General features: G+C 43.2%; 1 protein-coding gene and 1 long non-coding RNA gene across 3 annotated transcripts in view; both read right to left on the reverse strand.

The window, feature by feature from the left end:
• LOC123488308 (ankyrin-3-like) overlaps window positions 1–10,366 on the reverse strand; it is a 73,070-nt gene extending 62,704 nt beyond the window's left edge. Inside the window, exon 1 of the mRNA XM_045219218.1 lies at window positions 9,642–10,366. Within this exon, the coding sequence (XP_045075153.1) occupies window positions 9,642–9,755 (114 nt within the window). The 5' untranslated portion in view covers window positions 9,756–10,366. The remainder of the gene's footprint in view (window positions 1–9,641) is intronic.
• Window positions 10,367–20,128: 9,762 nt separating this feature from the next.
• LOC123488309 lies at window positions 20,129–22,043 on the reverse strand. 2 transcript variants are annotated; one of them, XR_006660014.1, is made up of 3 exons: window positions 21,515–22,043; window positions 21,252–21,417; window positions 20,129–21,006 (listed from the first exon to the last, which is right to left on the reverse strand). It is a non-coding gene; the product is annotated as an uncharacterized LOC123488309 (long non-coding RNA). The 2 variants fall into 2 exon arrangements; XR_006660015.1 differs by having other exon boundaries at window positions 21,252–21,458.
• Window positions 22,044–23,375: the final 1,332 nt, after the last annotated feature.

Below are 23,375 nucleotides of genomic sequence, written 5' to 3' on the forward strand. Positions count from 1 at the left end.
AGTGTAGTGAACAGCCTCATAAGCACTATGCACCAGCAGTTATATAATACACGCTGCTTAATGTATACACTCATCAACGGGAGGAAGGTAGCCTAGCAGTTAAGCACGTTGGGCCACTAACCAAAAGGTCGCTGGTTTGAATCCCTGAGCTGACTAGGGTGAAAAATCTGTTGATGTGCTCTCGAGCAAGGCACTTAACTTCAATTGCTCTGGATAAGAGTGTTGACAAAATAAACACTCCTAACATCCACTATGTAATGAGGTACATTAGACTAACCATTCCTAATGAGACACAGTACATTAGACTAACCATTCCTAATGAGATACAGTACATTAGACTAACCATTCTTAATGAGATACAGTACATTAGACTAACCATTCCTAATGAGATACAGTACATTAGACTAACCATTCCTAATGAGATACAGTACATTAGACTAACCATTCCTAATGAGATACAGTACATTAGACTAACCATTCCCTAATGAGATACAGTACATTAGACTAACCATTCCTAATGAGACACAGTACATTAGACTAACCATTCCTAATGAGATACAGTACATTAGACTAACCATTCCTAATGAGATACAGTACATTAGACTAACCATTCCTAATGAGATACAGTACATTAGACTAACCATTCCTAATGAGATACAGTACATTAGACTAACCATTCCTAATGAGATACAGTACATTAGACTAACCATTCCTAATGAGATACAGTACATTAGACTAACCATTCCTAATGAGATACAGTACATTAGACTAACCATTCCTAATGAGACACAGTACATTAGACTAACCATTCCTAATGAGATACAGTACATTAGACTAACCATTCCCTAATGAGATACAGTACATTAGACTAACCATTCCTAATGAGATACAGTACATTAGACTAACCATTCCTAATGAGATACAGTACATTAGACTAACCATTCCTAATGAGATACAGTACATTAGACTAACCATTCCTAATGAGATACAGTACATTAGACTAACCATTCCTAATGAGATACAGTACATTAGACTAACCATTCCTAATGAGATACAGTACATTAGACTAACCATTCCTAATGAGATACAGTACATTAGACTAACCATTCCTAATGAGATACAGTACATTAGAATAACCATTCCTAATGAGATACAGTACATTAGACTAACCATTCCTAATGAGATACAGTACATTAGACTAACCATTCCTAATGAGATACAGTACATTAGACTAACCATTCCTAATGAGATACAGTACATTAGACTAACCATTCCTAATGAGACACAGTACATTAGACTAACCATTCCTAATGAGACACAGTACATTAGACTAACCATTCCTAATGAGATACAGTACATTAGACTAACCATTCCTAATGAGATACAGTACATTAGACTAACCATTCCTAATGAGATACAGTACATTAGACTAACCATTCCTAATGAGATACAGTACATTAGACTAACCATTCCTAATGAGACACAGTACATTAGACTAACCATTCCTAATGAGACACAGTACATTAGACTAACCATTCCTAATGAGATACAGTACATTAGACTAACCATTCCTAATGAGACACAGTACATTAGACTAACCATTCCTAATGAGATACAGTACATTAGACTAACCATTCCTAATGAGATACAGTACATTAGACTAACCATTCCTAATGAGACACAGTACATTAGACTAACCATTCCTAATGAGATACAGTACATTAGACTAACCATTCCTAATGAGATACAGTACATTAGACTAACCATTCCCTAATGAGATACAGTACATTAGACTAACCATTCCTAATGAGATACAGTACATTAGACTAACCATTCCTAATGAGATACAGTACATTAGACTAACCATTCCTAATGAGATACAGTACATTAGACTAACCATTCCTAATGAGATACAGTACATTAGACTAACCATTCCTAATGAGATACAGTACATTAGACTAACCATTCCTAATGAGACACAGTACATTAGACTAACCATTCCTAATGAGATACAGTACATTAGACTAACCATTCCTAATGAGATACAGTACATTAGACTAACCATTCCTAATGAGATACAGTACATTAGACTAACCATTCCTAATGAGATACAGTACATTAGACTAACCATTCCTAATGAGATACAGTACATTAGACTAACCATTCCTAATGAGATACAGTACATTAGACTAACCATTCCTAATGAGATACAGTACATTAGACTAACCATTCCTAATGAGACACAGTACATTAGACTAACCATTCCTAATGAGATACAGTACATTAGACTAACCATTCCTAATGAGATACAGTACATTAGACTAACCATTCCTAATGAGATACAGTACATTAGACTAACCATTCCTAATGAGATACAGTACATTAGACTAACCATTCCTAATGAGATACAGTACATTAGACTAACCATTCCTAATGAGATACAGTACATTAGACTAACCATTCCTAATGAGATACAGTACATTAGACTAACCATTCCTAATGAGATACAGTACATTAGACTAACCATTCCTAATGAGATACAGTACATTAGACTAACCATTCCTAATGAGATACAGTACATTAGACTAACCATTCCTAATGAGATACAGTACATTAGACTAACCATTCCTAATGAGATACAGTACATTAGACTAACCATTCCTAATGAGATACAGTACATTAGACTAACCATTCCTAATGAGACACAGTACATTAGACTAACCATTCCTAATGAGACACAGTACATTAGACTAACCATTCCTAATGAGATACAGTACATTAGACTAACCATTCCTAATGAGATACAGTACATTAGACTAACCATTCCTAATGAGACACAGTACATTAGACTAACCATTCCTAATGAGATACAGTACATTAGACTAACCATTCCTAATGAGATACAGTACATTAGACTAACCATTCCTAATGAGATACAGTACATTAGACTAACCATTCCTAATGAGACACAGTACATTAGACTAACCATTCCTAATGAGACACAGTACATTAGACTAACCATTCCTAATGAGACACAGTACATTAGACTAACCATTCCTAATGAGACACAGTACATTAGACTAACCATTCCTAATGAGACACAGTACATTAGACTAACCATTCCTAATGAGACACAGTACATTAGACTAACCATTCCTAATGAGACACAGTACATTAGACTAACCATTCCTAATGAGACACAGTACATTAGAATAACCATTCCTAATGAGATACAGTACATTAGACTAACCATTCCTAATGAGATACAGTACATTAGACTAACCATTCCTAATGAGACACAGTACATTAGACTAACCATTCCTAATGAGATACAGTACATTAGACTAACCATTCCTAATGAGACACAGTACATTAGACTAACCATTCCTAATGAGACACAGTACATTAGACTAACCATTCCTAATGAGATACAGTACATTAGACTAACCATTCCTAATGAGATACAGTACATTAGACTAACCATTCCTAATGAGATACAGTACATTAGACTAACCATTCCTAATGAGACACAGTACATTAGACTAACATTCCTAATGAGATACAGTACATTAGACTAACCATTCCTAATGAGATACAGTACATTAGACTAACCATTCCTAATGAGATACAGTACATTAGACTAACCATTCCTAATGAGACACAGTACATTAGACTAACCATTCCTAATGAGACACAGTACATTAGACTAACCATTCCTAATGAGACACAGTACATTAGACTAACCATTCCTAATGAGATACAGTACATTAGACTAACCATTCCTAATGAGATACAGTACATTAGACTAACCATTCCTAATGAGATACAGTACATTAGACTAACCATTCCTAATGAGACACTGAAGCAATAAGGCCCGAGGAGCTGTGGTATATGCAGTACATTAGACTAACCATTCCTAATGAGATACAGTACATTAGACTAACCATTCCTAATGAGACACAGTACATTAGACTAACCATTCCTAATGAGATACAGTACATTAGACTAACCATTCCTAATGAGACACTTAAGCAATCAGGCCCGAGGAGGTGTGGTATATGCTAAGGGCTGTTCTTATGCACTGCGGAGTGCCTGGACACAGCCCTTAGCCGTGGTATATTGGCCATATACCACAAAGCTCTGAGGTGCCTTATTGCTATTAGAAACCGGTTACCAACGGAATTAGAGCGGTACAAATAAATGTTTTGTCATACCCGTGGTATACGGTCTGATATACCACGGCTGTCAGCCAATCAGCATTCAGGGCTCTAACTACCGAGTTTATTAAGTACATTAGACTAAACATTTCTAATGAGATACAGTACATTAGGCTAACCAGTACCCTGTGTTCCATTTCTAATGAGGTACAGTACATTAGGCTAACCAGTACCCAGTGTTCCATTTCTAATGAGATACAGTACATTAGGCTAACCAGTACCCAGTGTTCCATTTCTAATGAGATACATTACATTAGGCTAACCAGTACCTAGTGCTCCATTTCTAATGAGATACATTACATTAGGCTAACCAGTGTTCCATTTCTAATGAGATACAGTACATTAGACTAACCAGTACCCAGTGTTCCATCTCTAATGAGATACAGTACATTAGACTAACCAGTACCCAGAGTTCCATTTCTAATGAGATACAGTACATTAGACTAACCAGTGTTCCATTTCTAATGAGATACAGTACATTAGGCTAACCAGTACCCAGTGTTCCATTTCTAATGAGATACAGTACATTAGACTAACCAGTGCTCCATTTCTAATGAGATACAGTACATTAGACTAACCAGTACCCAGTGTTCCATTTCTAATGAGATACAGTACATTAGACTAACCAGTACCCAGTGTTCCATTTCTAATGAGATACAATACATTAGACTACACAGTGTTCCATTTCTAATGAGATACAGTACATTAGACTAACCAGTACCCAGTGTTCCATTTCTAATGAGATACAGTACATTAGACTAACCAGTACCCAGTGTTCCATTTCTAATGAGATACAGTACATTAGGCTAACCAGTACCCAGTGTTCCATTTCTAATGAGATACAGTACATTAGACTAACCAGTACCCTGTGTTCCATTTCTAATGAGATACAGTACATTAGACTAACCAGTACCCAGTGTTCCATTTCTAATGAGATACAGTACATTAGACTAACCAGTGTTCCATTTCTAATGAGATACAGTACATTAGGCTAACCAGTACCCAGTGTTCCATTTCTAATGAGATACAGTACATTAGACTAACCAGTGTTCCATCTCTAATGAGATACAGTACATTAGACTAACCAGTACCCAGTGTTCCATTTCTAATGAGATACAGTACATTAGACTAACCAGTACCCAGTGTTCCATTTCTAATGAGATACAGTACATTGGACTAACCAGTACCCAGTGTTCCATTTCTAATGAGATACAGTACATTAGACTAACCAGTACCCAGTGTTCCATTTCTAATGAGATACATTACATTAGGCTAACCAGTACCCTGTGTTCCATTTCTAATGAGATACAGTACATTAGACTAACCAGTACCCATTGTTCCATTTCTAATGAGATACAGTACATTAGACTAACCAGTACCCAGTGTTCCATTTCTAATGAGATACAGTACATTAGGCTAACCAGTACCCTGTGTTCCATTTCTAATGAGATACAGTACATTAGACTAACCAGTACCCTGTGTTCCATTTCTAATGAGATACAGTACATTAGACTAACCAGTACCCAGTGTTCCATTTCTAATGAGATACAGTACATTAGACTAACCAGTACCCTGTGTTCCATTTCTAATGAGATACAATACATTAGACTAACCAGTACCCATTGTTCCATTTCTAATGAGATACAGTACATTAGACTAACCAGTACCCAGTGTTCCATTTCTAATGAGATACAATACATTAGACTAACCAGTACCCATTGTTCCATTTCTAATGAGATACAGTACATTAGACTAACCAGTACCCTGTGTTCCATTTCTAATGAGATACAATACATTAGACTAACCAGTACCCATTGTTCCATTTCTAATGAGATACAGTACATTAGACTAACCAGTACCCTGTGTTCCATTTCTAATGAGATACAGTACATTAGACTAACCAGTACCCTGTGTTCCATTTCTAATGAGATACAGTACATTAGACTAACCAGTACCCAGTGTTCCATTTCTAATGAGATACAGTACATTAGGCTAACCAGTACCCAGTGTTCCATTTCTAATGAGATACAGTACATTAGACTAACCAGTACCCTGTGTTCCATTTCTAATGAGATACAGTACATTAGACTAACCAGTACCCAGTGTTCCATTTCTAATGAGATACAGTACATTAGACTAACCAGTGTTCCATTTCTAATGAGGTACAGGAGGAGTTAAGATGGAGTGTCACCTTGTTAACGTCTAATGAGATACAGGAGGAATTAAGATGGAGTGTCACCTTGTTAACGTCTAATGAGGTACAGGAGGAGTTAAGATGGAGTGTCACCTTGTTAACGTCTAATGAGGTACAGGAGGAGGTAAGATGGAGTGTCACCTTGTTAACGTCTAATGAGGTACAGGAGGAGTTAAGATGGAGTGTCACCTTGTTAACGTCTGAAAGCGGAAGTCACGTTACAGGCTCTCTCTTCCATTTCCCCTGAAACCTGGAATATCCGGTTGTTGTCGACCCCGCTGAGGCTACTCTGACACTGAAGGCTCCGTCTCCTTCCTTCATTCTCTCCCTCACGCAGCCTCCCTCAGCCAAGCCAGCTACACTGCCTCCTGCTGGCATGGTGTCTAACGGCACGTGTGGCCTTTGTCATGGGATCAGAGGTGAGTTGGTAACACAAAGCTATACTCTCTGTTTCTCTCTGTCTCTGTCTCTGTCTCTCTCTCTCGGTCTCTCGGTCTCTCTCTCTCGGTCTCTGTCTCTCGGCCTCTGTCTCTCGGTCTCTGTCTCTGTGTCTCTGTGTCTCTCTGTCTCTCTGTCTCTGTATCTCTCTGTCTCTGTCTCTCTGTATCTCTGTCTGTCTCTCTGTATCTCTCTGTGTCTCTCTGTGTCTCTGTCTCTCTCTGTCTCTGTCTGTCTATGTGTCTCTGTCTCTCTGTTTCTCTGTCTCTCTCTGTATCTCTCTGTGTCTCTCTGTGTCTCTGTCTCTCTGTTTCTCTGTCTAGGTGTCTATGTCTCTCTGTGTCTCTGTCTCTCTGTGTCTCTCTGTCTCTGTCTCTCTCTCTCTCTATCTCTCTCTCTCTCTCTCTCTCTCTCTCTCTCTCTCTCTCTCTCTCTCTCTCTCTCTCTCTCTCTCTCTCTCTCTCTCTCTCTCTCTCTCTCTCTCTCTCTCTCTCTCTCTCTCTCTCTCTCTCTCTCTCTCTCTCTCTCTCTCTCTCTTGTCCTGGATGGTGTGATGGTGTGACCCATCCTGCTGAACAGAGGACATTCTTAGTTAGTGAGAGTGACCCTTGACTGATGGTAGTGACCCTTGACTGATGGTAGTGACCCTTGACTGATGGTAGTGACCCTTGACTGATGGTAGTGACCCTTGACTGATGGTAGTGACCCTTGACTGATGGTAGTGACCCTTGACTGATGGTAGTGAGGCCTGGACTGATGAGGGCTTAGGGTCGGTCAACACCTCTTCCTAACCCCCCACACCCCACGGGAGTCCCCCTCCCGCTCCAACACGGGACCACCACCCCTCCCCTTCACTCCACATCCATACAGATTAGATACGTGTGGGAAAGCTCATACCAACTGTTTTAACAGTCCCACTAGGAATCATATAGGAACAGTCATATAAAGTGAATCTCCATTGGTCTTGGTTGTGGTGTAAGTCATTATGGTTCTGTCTGTCAGATGAAAGGGAAGGTGACAGTGGAGTGGGATAAACAGGGCTAGGAGGAGGGCGGACAGAGATGCAGCACAGACAGAGGAAGAACAGGACACAGGACCACGCTGTGACTTGGAGGAGAAAGAATGTTGCTGAATAGCCAATAGGTTTACTGTCTGTTATCGTCACCATCTCCTCTAATGGGAAATCACATGACGTACGGAGCAGAGCGGAACATTCCACAGAAGGACATGTATATCTGACATACAGTATCTCAACGTTTACTGCAGCAACTATTTGAAATGTGTTGTACATTCCACCAGAGAACTGATCCACTGAACCCGTCCAGAGAAACAACGGCAGGAAGACGCTGTTCGGTAGCTTCAGCTTCAGGACCAACATAGAAACTAAGATACATTAGTTATATGACAAAGAAGAAATGACAATGTGAATATGAAGGAAAACAAAGATGTGGAACACCATGGAGCTAGACAAACAACCTAGGTTAGGGTTAGGGTTAGGGCTAGAGTTAGGGCTAGGGTTAGGGCTAGGGTTAGGGCTAGGGTTAGGGTTAGGGTTAGGGCTAGGGTTAGGGTTAGGGTTAACATGTGTATAGCATTAGGTGTATAGGGAACATGTGCTGTATCCCCCAGCCCTGTTCAACTCTCTTTCCTGAGGCACATGCCTGTCTGGTAAATTAGCCCGGAGTCTGCAGCAGCATGCCTGTCTGGTAAATTAGCCCGGAGTCTGCAGCAGCATGCCTGTCTCGTAAATTAGCCCGGAGTCTGCAGCAGCATGCCTGTCTGGTAAATTAGCCCGGAGTCTGCAGCAGCATGCCTGTCTCGTAAATTAGCCCGGAGTCTGCAGCAGCATGCCTGTCTCGTAAATTAGCCTGGAGTCTGCAGCAGCATGCCTGTCTCGTAAATTAGCCTGGAGTCTGCAGCAGCATGCCTGTGCTACAGAGAGATAAGCCTATATTATTAATCAGTCCGTCCACCACGCTACAACACAGCACACCACCACGCTAAACCTTTTGATACACAGGTGAGGATTCCTCAGGCTGATACCACGGAAACAAGCAGCACCATGCCACACGGAGCAACAGAGAGGCTGAGAGAGGGAGGCTGAGAGAGGGATGCTGAGAGAGGGAGACAGAGAGAGAGAGACAGAGAGAGGGAGACTGAGAGGGAGACTGAGAGAGGGAGAGAAGGAAAGAGACTGAGAGAGGGAGACTGAGAGGGAGACTGAGAGAGGGAGAGAAGGAAAGAGACTGAGAGAGGGAGGCTGAGAGAGGCTGAGGGAGGCTGAGAGAGTGCAGTCCCCTCTACTGTCCCATGTCTCTCCCCCTCCCCCGTGTCTCTCCCCCTCCCCTGTGCCTCTCCCCTCCCCTCTAAAAGCCCACCCACTCAGTGTGATGTGTAGCATGCTGCAGATGTCTGTGGAGGAAAGGAACCAGGACAAAGGAATGAGAGCACCGGGAGACACTGAGCTTAACAGCCTCTCCTCCTCCTGCTCCTCTCCTCTCCCCCTCTCCTCCTCCCCCTCTCCTCCTCCTACTCTACCCCTCATCTCCCCCTCTCCTCCTCTCCTCCTGCTGCTCCTCTCCCCTTCTCCTCTTCCTCCTCTCCTCTCCCCCTCTCCTCTCCCTCTTCCTCTCTTTCCCTCCTCTACTCTCCCCCTCATCTCCCCCTCTCCTCCTCTCTCCTCTCCTCTCCTCTCCTCCTCCTACTCTACCCCTCATCTCCCCCCCTCCTCCTCTCCTCCTCTCTCCCCCTCTCCTCTCCTCCTCCTCTCCCTTCCTCTCCTTCTCATGTACCTTTTTCTTCAGCTGCCGTTGGGCTTGTCTGATCTTCCTCTTCTTAAGCTTCTCGTCCTCAACGGAGGTGTCAACAATCGCTCTCTTCTTGATCTGAGATGCAGCCTGAGCCATGATACTGGGGAGCTGCGATGGAGCTGGGTGATATCCTTACAGAGCAGGATAGCAGGAGGAGGTCCTACCAGGTCTGGAAGCAGCTCCTCTCTGGAGTATGGTATCCTACCAGGTCTGGAAGCAGCTCCTCTCTGGAGTATGGTATCCTACCAGGTCTGGAAGCAGCTCCTCTCTGTAGTATCAGGGAGGAGGGCTGGGTGGTGGTGTGATGATGACGCTCTCTCTCAGGACAGCAGCAGACAGACTAACGCTAGCTAGGTAGCTAGGTAGGTAGCAGGGAAAAGAAAGCTGCTCCTCTCTGAGCTGTGGGATCCAGTGTTGTAGTATCCAGGAGGAAGATGGAGGCTGGCAGCAGACAGACAGACGGCCAGCACGGATCAGTCTCTAGAGAAACAGAACCAGCTCTCTCTCTCCTCTCGCCTGCTGATGTCTTCCTGTGGCTCCTGGCCCTACATCAACCACTACCCATCCCATTCCCTTCTCCCAACACAGCATCCCTCAGACAGGACAGGCAATGTAATGAGACGGAGGGAGAGGGAGGTAGATGGGGTAGAGAGAGATTGAGTGTGAAGGAGAGAGAGGGAGAAAGAGAGGCAGCTGGGAATGGGAGGCAGTGTTACACTGGAGGGGAGTAGAGGAGAGGATAGGAGAGGAGAGGAGAGGAGAGAGGAAGGGAGGGGAGGGAGGGAGGGAGGGAGGAAGGGGGGGAGGGGAGGGGAGGAAGGGAGGGAGGAGAGGATGTGGGAGGGGAGAGAGGAAGGGAGTGGTTGAGGGGAGATGGGAGGGAGGGAGGGAGGGAGGGAGGGAGGGAGGGAGGGAGGGAGGGAGGGAGGGAGGGAGGGAGGGAGGGAGGGAGGGAGGGAGGGAGGGAGGGAGGGAGGGAGGGAGGGAGATGCTCCTGATGGGGGTTTGATTGTGTGCAGATCAGTGCAAACGGGGAGATGGAGTGAGAGAGAGAGGGAGAGAGGGAGTGAGAGAGAGAGGGAGAGAGGGAGAGAGAGAGAGAGAGAAAAAGAGAGGGAGACAGAGAGAGAGAGAGAGAGAGAGAGAGAGAGAGAGAGAGAGAGAGAGAGAGAGAGAGAGAGCAAGAAAGAGGGAGACAGAGAGACAGAGAGACAGAGAGGAAGAGAGAGAGCAGAGATACCAACCATGATGATATCACAGACAGCAGACAGACAGAGCAGAATGCTCTAAAACAAACAGCTGATTCTAATATTTGATTTTAGCCAGTTTTGCTGTTATTGTTCAATGTTCAGGTTCTACTACAATATGAAACTAGGTGAGTGTTCAGACTCATATCTGGTGGTACAGAGGAAGGGGATAGGTAGATTACTGCTTCTAAAGACAGGTACAGAGGAGGGGGATAGGTAGATTACTGGTTCTAAAGACAGGTACAGAGGAGGAGGATAGGTAGATTACTGGTTCTAAAGACAGGTACAGAGGAGGGGGATAGGTAGATTACTGGTTCTAAAGACAGGTACAGAGGAGGAGGATAGGTAGATTACTGGTTCTAAAGACAGGTACAGAGGAGGAGGATAGGTAGATTACTGGTTCTAAAGACAGGTACAGAGGAGGGGGATAGGTAGATTACTGGTTCTAAAGACAGGTACAGAGGAGGAGGATAGGTAGATTACTGGTTCTAAAGACAGGTACAGAGGAGGGGGATAGGTAGATTACTGGTTCTAAAGACAGGTACAGAGGAGGGGGATAGTTAGATTACTGGTTCTAAAGACAGGTACAGAGGAGGGGGATAGGTAGATTACTGGTTCTAAAGACAGGTACAGAGGAGGGGGATAGGTAGATTACTGGTTCTAAAGACAGGTACAGAGGAGGAGGATAGTTAGATTACTGGTTCTAAAGACAGGTACAGAGGAGGGGGATAGGTAGATTACTGGTTCTAAAGACAGGTACAGAGGAGGGGAGGATAGGTAGATTACTGGTTCTAAAGACAGGTACAGAGGAGGAGGATAGGTAGATTACTGGTTCTAAAGACAGGTACAGAGGAGGGGGATAGGTAGATTACTGGTTCTAAAGACAGGTACAGAGGAGGAGGATAGGTAGATTACTGGTTCTAAAGACAGGTACAGAGGAGGGGGATAGGTAGATTACTGGTTCTAAAGACAGGTACAGAGGAGGGGGATAGTTAGATTACTGGTTCTAAAGACAGGTACAGAGGAGGAGGATAGGTAGATTACTGGTTCTAAAGACAGGTACAGAGGAGGAGGATAGGTAGATTACTGGTTCTAAAGACAGGTACAGAGGAGGAGGATAGGTAGATTACTGGTTCTAAAGACAGGTACAGAGGAGGGGGGATAGGTAGATTACTGGTTCTAAAGACAGGTACAGAGGAGGAGGATAGGTAGATTACTGGTTCTAAAGACAGGTACAGAGGAGGGGGATAGGTAGATTACTGGTTCTAAAGACAGGTACAGAGGAGGGGGATAGTTAGATTACTGGTTCTAAAGACAGGTACAGAGGAGGGGGATAGGTAGATTACTGGTTCTAAAGACAGGTACAGAGGAGGAGGATAGTTAGATTACTGGTTCTAAAGACAGGTACAGAGGAGGAGGATAGGTAGATTACTGGTTCTAAAGACAGGTACAGAGGAGGAGGATAGGTAGATTACTGGTTCTAAAGACAGGTACAGAGGAGGGGGGATAGGTAGATTACTGGTTCTAAAGACAGGTACAGAGGGAGGAGGATAGTTAGATTACTGGTTCTAAAGACAGGTACAGAGGAGGAGGATAGGTAGATTACTGGTTCTAAAGACAGGTACAGAGGAGGAGGATAGGTAGATTACTGGTTCTAAAGACAGGTACAGAGGAGGGGGATAGGTAGATTACTGGTTCTAAAGACAGGTACAGAGGAGGGGGATAGGTAGATTACTGGTTCTAAAGACAGGTACAGAGGAGGGGGATAGGTAGATTACTGGTTCTAAAGACAGGTACAGAGGAGGAGGATAGGTAGATTACTGGTTCTAAAGACAGGTACAGAGGAGGAGGATAGGTAGATTACTGGTTCTAAAGACAGGTACAGAGGAGGGGGGATAGGTAGATTACTGGTTCTAAAGACAGGTACAGAGGAGGAGGATAGGTAGATTACTGGTTCTAAAGACAGGTACAGAGGAGGAGATAGTTAGATTACTGGTTCTAAAGACAGGTACAGAGAAGGGGGATAGGTAGATTACTGGTTCTAAAGACAGGTACAGAGGAGGAGGATAGGTAGATTACTGGTTCTAAAGACAGGTACAGAGAAGGGGGATAGGTAGATTACTGGTTCTAAAGACAGGTACAGAGGAGGAGGATAGGTAGATTACTGGTTCTAAAGACAGGTACAGAGGAGTGGGGGGATAGGTAGATTACTGGTTCTAAAGACAGGTACAGAGGGATAGGTAGATTACTGGTTCTAAAGACAGGTACAGAGGAGGAGGATAGGTAGATTACTGGTTCTAAAGACAGGTACAGAGGAGGGGGATAGGTAGATTACTGGTTCTAAAGACAGGTACAGAGGAGGAGGATAGGTAGATTACTGGTTCTAAAGACAGGTACAGAGGAGGAGGATAGGTAGATTACTGGTTCTAAAGACAAGTACAGAGGAGGAGGATAGGTAGATTACTGGTTCTAAAGACAGGTACAGAGGAGGAGGATAGGTAGATTACTGGTTCTAAAGACAGGTACAGAGGAGGGGGATAGTTAGATTACTGGTTCTAAAGACAGGTACAGAGGAGGAGGATAGGTAGATTACTGGTTCTAAAGACAGGTACAGAGGAGGAGGATAGGTAGATTACTGGTTCTAAAGACAGGTACAGAGGAGGGGGATAGTTAGATTACTGGTTCTAAAGACAGGTACAGAGGAGGAGGATAGGTAGATTACTGGTTCTAAAGACAGGTACAGAGGAGGAGGATAGGTAGATTACTGGTTCTAAAGACAGGTACAGAGGGATAGTTAGATTACTGGTTCTAAAGACAGGTACAGAGGAGGAGGATAGGTAGATTACTGGTTCTAAAGACAGGTACAGAGGAGGAGGATAGGTAGATTACTGGTTCTAAAGACAGGTACAGAGGAGGAGGATAGGTAGATTACTGGTTCTAAAGACAGGTACAGAGGAGGGGGGATAGTTAGATTACTGGTTCTAAAGACAGGTACAGAGGAGGAGGATAGGTAGATTACTGGTTCTAAAGACAGGTACAGAGGAGGAGGATAGGTAGATTACTGGTTCTAAAGACAGGTACAGAGGAGGAGGATAGGTAGATTACTGGTTCTAAAGACAGGTACAGAGGAGGAGGATAGGTAGATTACTGGTTCTAAAGACAGGTACAGAGGAGGAGGATAGGTAGATTACTGGTTCTAAAGACAGGTACAGAGGAGGAGGATAGGTAGATTACTGGTTCTAAAGACAGGTACAGAGGAGGAGGATAGGTAGATTACTGGTTCTAAAGACAGGTACAGAGGAGGAGGATAGGTAGATTACTGGTTCTCAACAATGTATTGTTGTCATCCTCAGCCATCACATGCTGTGCTGTATGTTTTCCCTATGAGCCCTGGTAGAGACAGAGGCTGAGACGGAGAGACTGAGAGTGAGGCAGGGACCGCAGTGGTTGAATATTTAATGATGAGGAGGAGGCGGGGCTGAGGGCTCTCTCATGGCTGTGCCATGTGTCGGTCGGTCGGTCGGTCGGTCGGGTCGGACGGTCGGTCGGAAGCTTGATCTCGCAAGCTAGGCACTTAGCTAGCAAGTTAGCAAACCTAATGCATAGCTGGAGCCCTGAGCTAGAGAGAATTTATTTGGGACATCTTAGATAGTTAACGTATAGTAAGTTATAAAGACATTTAGCTGGCAAAAGGTAGTAATCATATGCCTTTATACAACGGATGGGTCTAATCCTGAATGCTGATTGATTAAAAGCGCATTCCAGCCGGTGTCTTTTCCACAAATTACCACCGGCTAAATCTATGATGTTAAAATGCCTATTTACTCTGTTCCATCTGACTGTGCAATCCACAGTCTCATCAGCCCAGCCAGGCAATTTATAAACTTGATCTCCATTATACAAAGCATCTAGACATTATCTCACATTTCTTTTAGACTAACATTTAGTTTTCAACAGCATATATTTGTATAAACCTTGCTGTCTGTCTCTACGACATTTGCACCATTGTTTTAACATTCAAATTTGATCTCCAACTGTCCCATAGTAATGAACGTGTAGGGGTTGGGAGACAGGACGAGACAGACAGGCAGGCAGCGTTTCTCAGCCAGTCGAAATCATGAATCAGCTGGCATAATTTTTAAGGATATATACAAAGAAATGTCAATTGAAAAAAGCTAAATCTAAATGAAGTGCAGCAAGATTGCAGTCTTTCCAGCTTCTGTTTGAAGTGATTGTGTTAGCTGTGTTGTTGGCTAGCTCCTCTGAACAACAGTGTCCTGACGAGAGAGCACATTTTCTACGCCAGGCGAAATCGTGCCTCCTTAGCTCATTGTTATGGATGTATCCAAATAAATGTCACTAGAAAACAGCTTAAACAAATGCCGCTACTGTTGTTATTCTGGCTGCACTGTTTCACGTGACTTTAAGTTAGCCGTAGTTGTCTAGCTAGCAAGCAAGGGATAAGAACGTTGCCAGCCAGAATGGCAATGGAACATTTAGAACGAACGACTGGGTCGTGTCCATAGTTACAGAACAAAAAGACTGAACGACTGGGTCGTGTCTCTGGCAACCGAACCAATAGAACGTACGACCAGCCGGCTTGGGTAGGAACCCTAGATTTGTTTCGGGACTATATCTTGTGGAAGGATGAAATAGTATGAATAAATGCATCAAAATAACATTTTTTATGAAAATATGCCAATCATTATTTGAATATGTTGGTAACGCGTTGTATAAAAGTGATAATGCCCTCGAAGCCGGTGTTTGGAGGATATATCCTCATTACCACTTAAATGAACCAGAGTAATACTGTTAGCACTGAGGTGGTGTGCCCTAGAAGGAAGTCCACTGTGTGCAGCTCACCCTGCACTAATAAAAGTAACCCGAGCATGTCTACCTCTGCTAAGCTTCCCAGTAAAGCAAGAAAAACAATCAAGCATCCCAGAAAAGTGTTACAAAAATAGCCCACGTTAACATATGTAGCTTAAGAAACAAGGTTCATGAAATCAATAATTTGCTAGTAACAGATGACATTCATATTCTGACTATCTCTGAAACTCACTTAGATAATACCTTTGATGATACAGTGGTAGCAATACAAGGTTATAAGATCTACAGATAATACAGAAATGCCAACGGTGGAGGTGTGGCTGTTTATATTCAGAACCACATTCCAGTAAAGATTAGAGATGATCTCATGTTAAATACTGTTGAAGTAATATGGCTACAGGTTCATCTGCCTCACCTAAAGCCCATTCTGGTGGGAAGCTGCTATAGACCACCAAGTGCTAACAGTCAGTATCTGGATAACATGTGAAATGCTTGATAATGTATGTGAAATCAATAGAGGTATACTTTCTGGGTGATTTAAATATTGACTGGCTTTCATCAGGCTGCCCACTCAAGAGAAAGCTTCAAACTGTAACCAGTGCCTGCAACCTGGTTCAGGTTATCAATCAACCTACCAGGGTAGTTACAAACATCACAGGAATGAAATCATCAACATGTATTGATCACATCTTTACTAATGCTGCAGAAATGTGTTTGAAAACAGTAACCAAATCCATCGGATGTAGTGATCACAATATAGTAGCCATATCTAGGAAAACCAAAGTTCCAAAGGCTGGGCCTAATATAGTGTATAAGAGGTCATACAATATGTTTTGTAGTGATTCCTATGTTGTTGATGTAAAGAATATATGTTGGTCCGTGGTGTGTAATGACGAGCAACCAGACGCTGCACTTGACACATTTATGAAATTATGTGGTCCTTAGTAGTTGGAAATATTAGAGGGTTTTGTGATGAATGAGCCATCTGATTCAATGAATGATGAAGCGGAGTTTGCCTTTTTTGCCCAACATTTAATTTAAGGTGCTCCAAAGCTTTTTACTATCATTCTTTGTGTCATTTATAATAATAATATAATAATTACATTTAGCAGACACTTTTATCCAAAGCGACTTACAGTCATGTGCGCATAATTTTTTTTTAAACGTATGGGTGGTCCCGGGGATCGAACTCACTACACTGGCATTACAAGCGCCATGCTCTACCAATTGAGCTACAGAGGACCACGACAGAGACCTAAGACAACAACACAGCATGGTATCAACACATGACAACACAGCATGGTAGCAACACATGACAACACAGCATGGTAGCAACACATGACAACACAGCATGGTAGCAACACAACATGAAAACAACATGGTAGCAACACAACATGGCAGCAACACAACATGGTAGCAGCACAACATGGTAGCAGCACAACATGGTAGCAACACAACATGGTAGCAGCACAAAACATGGTACAAACATTATTGGGCACAGACAACAGCACAAAGGGCAAGAAGGTAGAGACAACAATACATCAGGCGAAGCAGCCACAACTGTCAGTAAGAGTGTCCATGATTGAGTCTTTGAATGAAGAGATGGAGATAAAACTGTCCACTTAGAGTGTTTCTTGCAGCTCGTTCTTGCAGCTAATTCAGTCACCATTGGCCTCATGGTGAAATCACTGAGTGGTTTCCTTCCTCTCCGGCAACTGAATTAGGAAGGACGCCTGTATCTTTGTAGTGACTGGGTGTATTGCTACACCATCCAAAGTGTAATTAATAACTTCACCATGCTCAAAGAGATATTCAATTTCAGCTAAAAAAAAATGTATTCCCATCTACCAATAAGTGTCATTCTTTCCAAGGCGTTGGAAAACCTCCCTGGTCTTTGTGGTTGAATATGTGTTTGAAATTCACTGCTCAACTGAGGGACCTTACAGATAATTGTATGTGTGGGTTACAGAGACAAGTTAGTCATTCAAAAATCATGTTAAACACTATTATTGCACACAGAGTGAGTCCATGCAATTTATTATGTGACTTGTTAAGCACATTTGTACTCCTGAACTTATTTAGGCTTGCCATAACAAAGGGTTTGAATAATTATTGACTTAAGACATTTCAGCTTTTCATTTTTAATTAATTTGTAAACATTTCTAAAAACAGAATTCCGCTTTGACATCATGGGGTATTGTGTGTAGGCCAGTGACAAAACAACTCAATTTAATCCATTTTAAATTCAGGCTGTAACACAACAACATTTTGAAAAAGCCAAGGGATGTGAATACTTTCTGAAGGCCCTGTACAAAGGATTTAAATGGATACGGAAAGGCTGATTTTCTGATGTATCAATAACTTAGCCATCTCTTAAGGAATCCCTTAGCTTTGGGCATATAAATCTGATTTTCTGATGTATCAATAACTTAGCCATCTCTTAAGGAATCCCTTAGCTTTGGGCATATAAATCTGATTTTCTGATGTATCAATAACTTAGTCATCTCTTAAGGAATCCCTTAGCTTTGGGCATATAAATCTGATTTTCTGATGTATCAATAACTTAGCCATCTCTTAAGGAATCCCTTAGCTTTGGGCCTACATACCGACGTTGGTGTTATTTGGATTTATGGTTAAATTTTTCAAAAGTTTTCCAAAATGTCCAATACGGAGGAAAATCTATCCTGACGGACATTATGGGTCCTTGAGGCAAATGTGTTGAAGTCTCTAGGTTAAACAGGGCGATGGATATAAGGGTTTAAGTCAGACTGCTTATAACAGTGCCCCCTATAGGCCAGTCGGGGCCATTCTTTTGTATCAAGTTATTCATGGCCTCTAGTTCCTGTGTGACAAATTAGAAAAAAAGGAAAACATAAATAATACGAATTCAGACAATAACAATAGGTTTGACAACTTCGCTGTGAACCCCAAAATATATTTTTTTGGGGGGTATTGACAGTATTGAATATCATACCGTGGGTATCTCAAAATACCCTGGTATACAGTATATACGGTATACTGCCCAAGCCTAGTTCTTACCTACTGACAAAAATACCCCTCAGTGACAACAACAAACAAGATGCTGACCAGAGAAAACAGAAGTCAATTAGAATCCAATACATGAGAGAAACAGAGATGTTAAAACCAGAGAGAGAAACCCCAGTAGCTCTGAGCCTCAGACAAGAGCTTCTCTTACTAATGCTACTACAGAGGATTAGAAGGTAACATTAAAGTCACGGCACAGGGGAGAGGGAGATGGGATATCATAGATTAAACTTAAAGTGAAGCTCATCCCTGCTGTCTCTGAAAGTCTTTCATCACCCTGCACTGGGTTCTACAGCATTACAGGAGTGATGGTGATTGCTGGATGTGAAAGAAAGCCGTTAGTTTTCTAACATCAAAGAGAGTAGTATGAAGCTTTATGATCTTAGCTCTGTCAGGTCCTTTGTGTTTAATGAGGTTCCTCTGGCAGCAGCAGATTACACTGAGATGATGTGGCCCCAGGCTGGATAATCACTGTATTACACTGAGATGATGTGGCCCCAGGCTGGATAATCACTGTATTACACTGAGATGATGTGGCCCCAGGCTGGATAATCACTGTATTATACCGTTACTGTACTGCAGGTTATAATACTAAATGCACTGATCCAACAGCAACCTCTCTACACAGCCTACTAAATGCACTGATCCAACAGCAACCTCTCTACACAGCCTACTAAATGCACTGATCCAACAGCAACCTCTCTACACAGCCTACTAAATGCACTGATCCAACAGCAACCTCTCTACACACAGCCTACTAAATGCACTGAGCCAACAGCAACCTCTCTACACAGCCTACTAAATGCACTGAGCCAACAGCAACCTCTCTACACAGCCTACTAAATGCACTGAGCCAACAGCAACCTCTCTACACAGCCTACTAAATGCACTGATCCAACAGCAACCTCTCTACACAGCCTACTAAATGCACTGATACACCAGCAACTGATCCAACAGCAACCTCTCTACACAGCCTACTAAATGCACTGATCCAAAAGCAACCTCTCTACACAGCCTACTAAATGCACTGATCCAACAGCAACCTCTCTACACAGCCTACTAAATGCACTGAGCCAACAGCAACCTCTCTACACAGCCTACTAAATGCACTGAGCCAACAGCAACCTCTCTACACACAGCCTACTAAATGCACTGAGCCAACAGCAACCTCTCTACACACAGCCTACTAAATGCACTGAGCCAACAGCAACCTCTCTACACAGCCTACTAAATGCACTGAGATGATGTGGCCCCAGGCTGGATAATCACTGTATTATACCGTTACTGTACTGCAGGTTACAATATTAAATGCACTGATCCAACAGCAACCTCTCTAACAGCCTACTAAATGCACTGATCCAACAGCAACCTCTCTACACAGCCTACTAAATGCACTGATCCAACAGCAACCTCTCTACACACAGCCTACTAAATGCACTGAGCCAACAGCAACCTCTCTACACAGCCTACTAAATGCACTGAGCCAACAGCAACCTCTCTACACAGCCTACTAAATGCACTGAGCCAACAGCAACCTCTCTACACAGCCTACTAAATGCACTGATCCAACAGCAACCTCTCTACACAGCCTACTAAATGCACTGATACACCAGCAACTGATCCAACAGCAACCTCTCTACACAGCCTACTAAATGCACTGATCCAAAAGCAACCTCTCTACACAGCCTACTAAATGCACTGATCCAACAGCAACCTCTCTACACAGCCTACTAAATGCACTGAGCCAACAGCAACCTCTCTACACAGCCTACTAAATGCACTGAGCCAACAGCAACCTCTCTACACACAGCCTACTAAATGCACTGAGCCAACAGCAACCTCTCTACACACAGCCTACTAAATGCACTGAGCCAACAGCAACCTCTCTACACAGCCTACTAAATGCACTGAGCCAACAGCAACCTCTCTACACAGCCTACTAAATGCACTGATCCAACAGCAACCTCTCTACACAGCCTACTAAATGCACTGATCCAACAGCAACCTCTCTACACAGCCTACTAAATGCACTGATCCAACAGCAACCTCTCTACACAGCCTACTAAATGCACTGATACACCAGCAACTGATCCAACAGCAACCTCTCTACACAGCCTACTAAATGCACTGATCCAAAAGCAACCTCTCTACACAGCCTACTAAATGCACTGATCCAACAGCAACCTCTCTACACAGCCTACTAAATGCACTGAGCCAACAGCAACCTCGCTACACAGCCTACTAAATGCACTGAGCCAACAGCAACCTCTCTACACACAGCCTACTAAATGCACTGAGCCAACAGCAACCTCTCTACACACAGCCTACTAAATGCACTGAGCCAACAGCAACCTCTCTACACAGCCTACTAAATGCACTGAGATGATGTGGCCCCAGGCTGGATAATCACTGTATTATACCGTTACTGTACTGCAGGTTACAATATTAAATGCACTGATCCAACAGCAACCTCTCTACACAGCCTACTAAATGCACTGATCCAACAGCAACCTCTCTACACAGCCTACTAAATGCACTGATCCAACAGCAACCTCTCTACACACAGCCTACTAAATGCACTGAGCCAACAGCAACCTCTCTACACAGCCTACTAAATGCACTGAGCCAACAGCAACCTCTCTACACAGCCTACTAAATGCACTGATCCAACAGCAACCTCTCTACACAGCCTACTAAATGCACTGATACACCAGCAACTGATCCAACAGCAACCTCTCTACACAGCCTACTAAATGCACTGATCCAACAGCAACCTCTCTACACAGCCTACTAAATGCACTGATCCAACAGCAACCTCTCTACACAGCCTACTAAATGCACTGATCCAACAGCAACCTCTCTACACACAGCCTACTAAATGCACTGAGCCAACAGCAACCTCTCTACACAGCCTACTAAATGCACTGAGCCAACAGCAACCTCTCTACACAGCCTACTAAATGCACTGATCCAACAGCAACCTCTCTACACAGCCTACTAAATGCACTGATACACCAGCAACTGATCCAACAGCAACCTCTCTACACAGCCTACTAAATGCACTGATCCAAAAGCAACCTCTCTACACAGCCTACTAAATGCACTGATCCAACAGCAACCTCTCTACACAGCCTACTAAATGCACTGAGCCAACAGCAACCTCTCTACACAGCCTACTAAATGCACTGAGCCAACAGCAACCTCTCTACACACAGCCTACTAAATGCACTGAGCCAACAGCAACCTCTCTACACACAGCCTACTAAATGCACTGAGCCAACAGCAACCTCTCTACACAGCCTACTAAATGCACTGATCCAACAGCAACCTCTCTACACAACCTACTAAATGCACTGAGCCAACAGCAACCTCTCTACACAGCCTACTAAATGCACTGATCCAACAGCAACCTCTCTACACAGCCTACTAAATGCACTGATCCAACAGCAACCTCTCTACACAGCCTACTAAATGCACTGAGCCAACAGCAACCTCTCTACACAGCCTACTAAATGCACTGAGCCAACAGCAACCTCTCTACACACAGCCTACTAAATGCACTGAGCCAACAGCAACCTCTCTACACACAGCCTACTAAATGCACTGATCCAACAGCAACCTCTCTACACAGCCTACTAAATGCACTGAGCCAACAGCAACCTCTCTACACAGCCTACTAAATGCACTGAGCCAACAGCAACCTCTCTACACAGCCTACTAAATGCACTGAGCCAACAGCAACCTCTCTACACACAGCCGACTAAATGCACTGATCCAACAGCAACCTCTCTACACACAGCCTACTAAATGCACTGATCCAACAGCAACCTCTCTACACAGCCTACTAAATGCACTGAGCCAACAGCAACCTCTCTACACAGCCTACTAAATGCACTGAGCCAACAGCAACCTCTCTACACACAGCCTACTAAATGCACTGAGCCAACAGCAACCTCTCTACACAGCCTACTAAATGCACTGAGCCAACAGCAACCTCTACACACAGCCGACTAAATGCACTGATCCAACAGCAACCTCTCTACACACAGCCTACTAAATGCATTGAGCCAACAGCAACCTCTCTACCAGAGCGACTTACAGTTAGTGCATTCATCTTAAGATAGCTAGGTGAGACAACCACATATCACAGTTATAGTAAGGATATAAACTGATGAACAGAGTCATGATGTCCAGTTTCAACACTGTCTGATCAGACATAAACTGATGAACAGAGTCATGATGTCCAGTTTCAACACTCTGTCTGATCAAAAAGCTGGGTAAAAGCTGTTGGTTCCTTAACTATAGCCTTTAGCTGAGGCTTGACAGGTCCTTGGGTAAAAGCTGTTGGTTCCTTAACTATAGCCTTTAGCTGAGGCTTGACAGGTCCTTGGGTAAAAGCTGTTGGTTCTTTAACTAAAGCCTTTATAGAAATAAGTAAGTAAATAATAATGTGTTCTTAACTGACTTGTCTAGTTAAATAAAGGTTGAACAATATATATATAGAAGCTTGGATTGGAGTTGTATGTTCTCAGAGAGACAACAACGGTTACCCACTCGACAGTAATGTTGATCTCTGGGTCCCTCCAGTGGCCAT

The sequence above is a fragment of the Coregonus clupeaformis genome, unplaced genomic scaffold (genome assembly GCF_020615455.1).
Source record: "Coregonus clupeaformis isolate EN_2021a unplaced genomic scaffold, ASM2061545v1 scaf2149, whole genome shotgun sequence".
NCBI classification, from domain to species: Eukaryota; Metazoa; Chordata; class Actinopteri; order Salmoniformes; family Salmonidae; genus Coregonus; species Coregonus clupeaformis.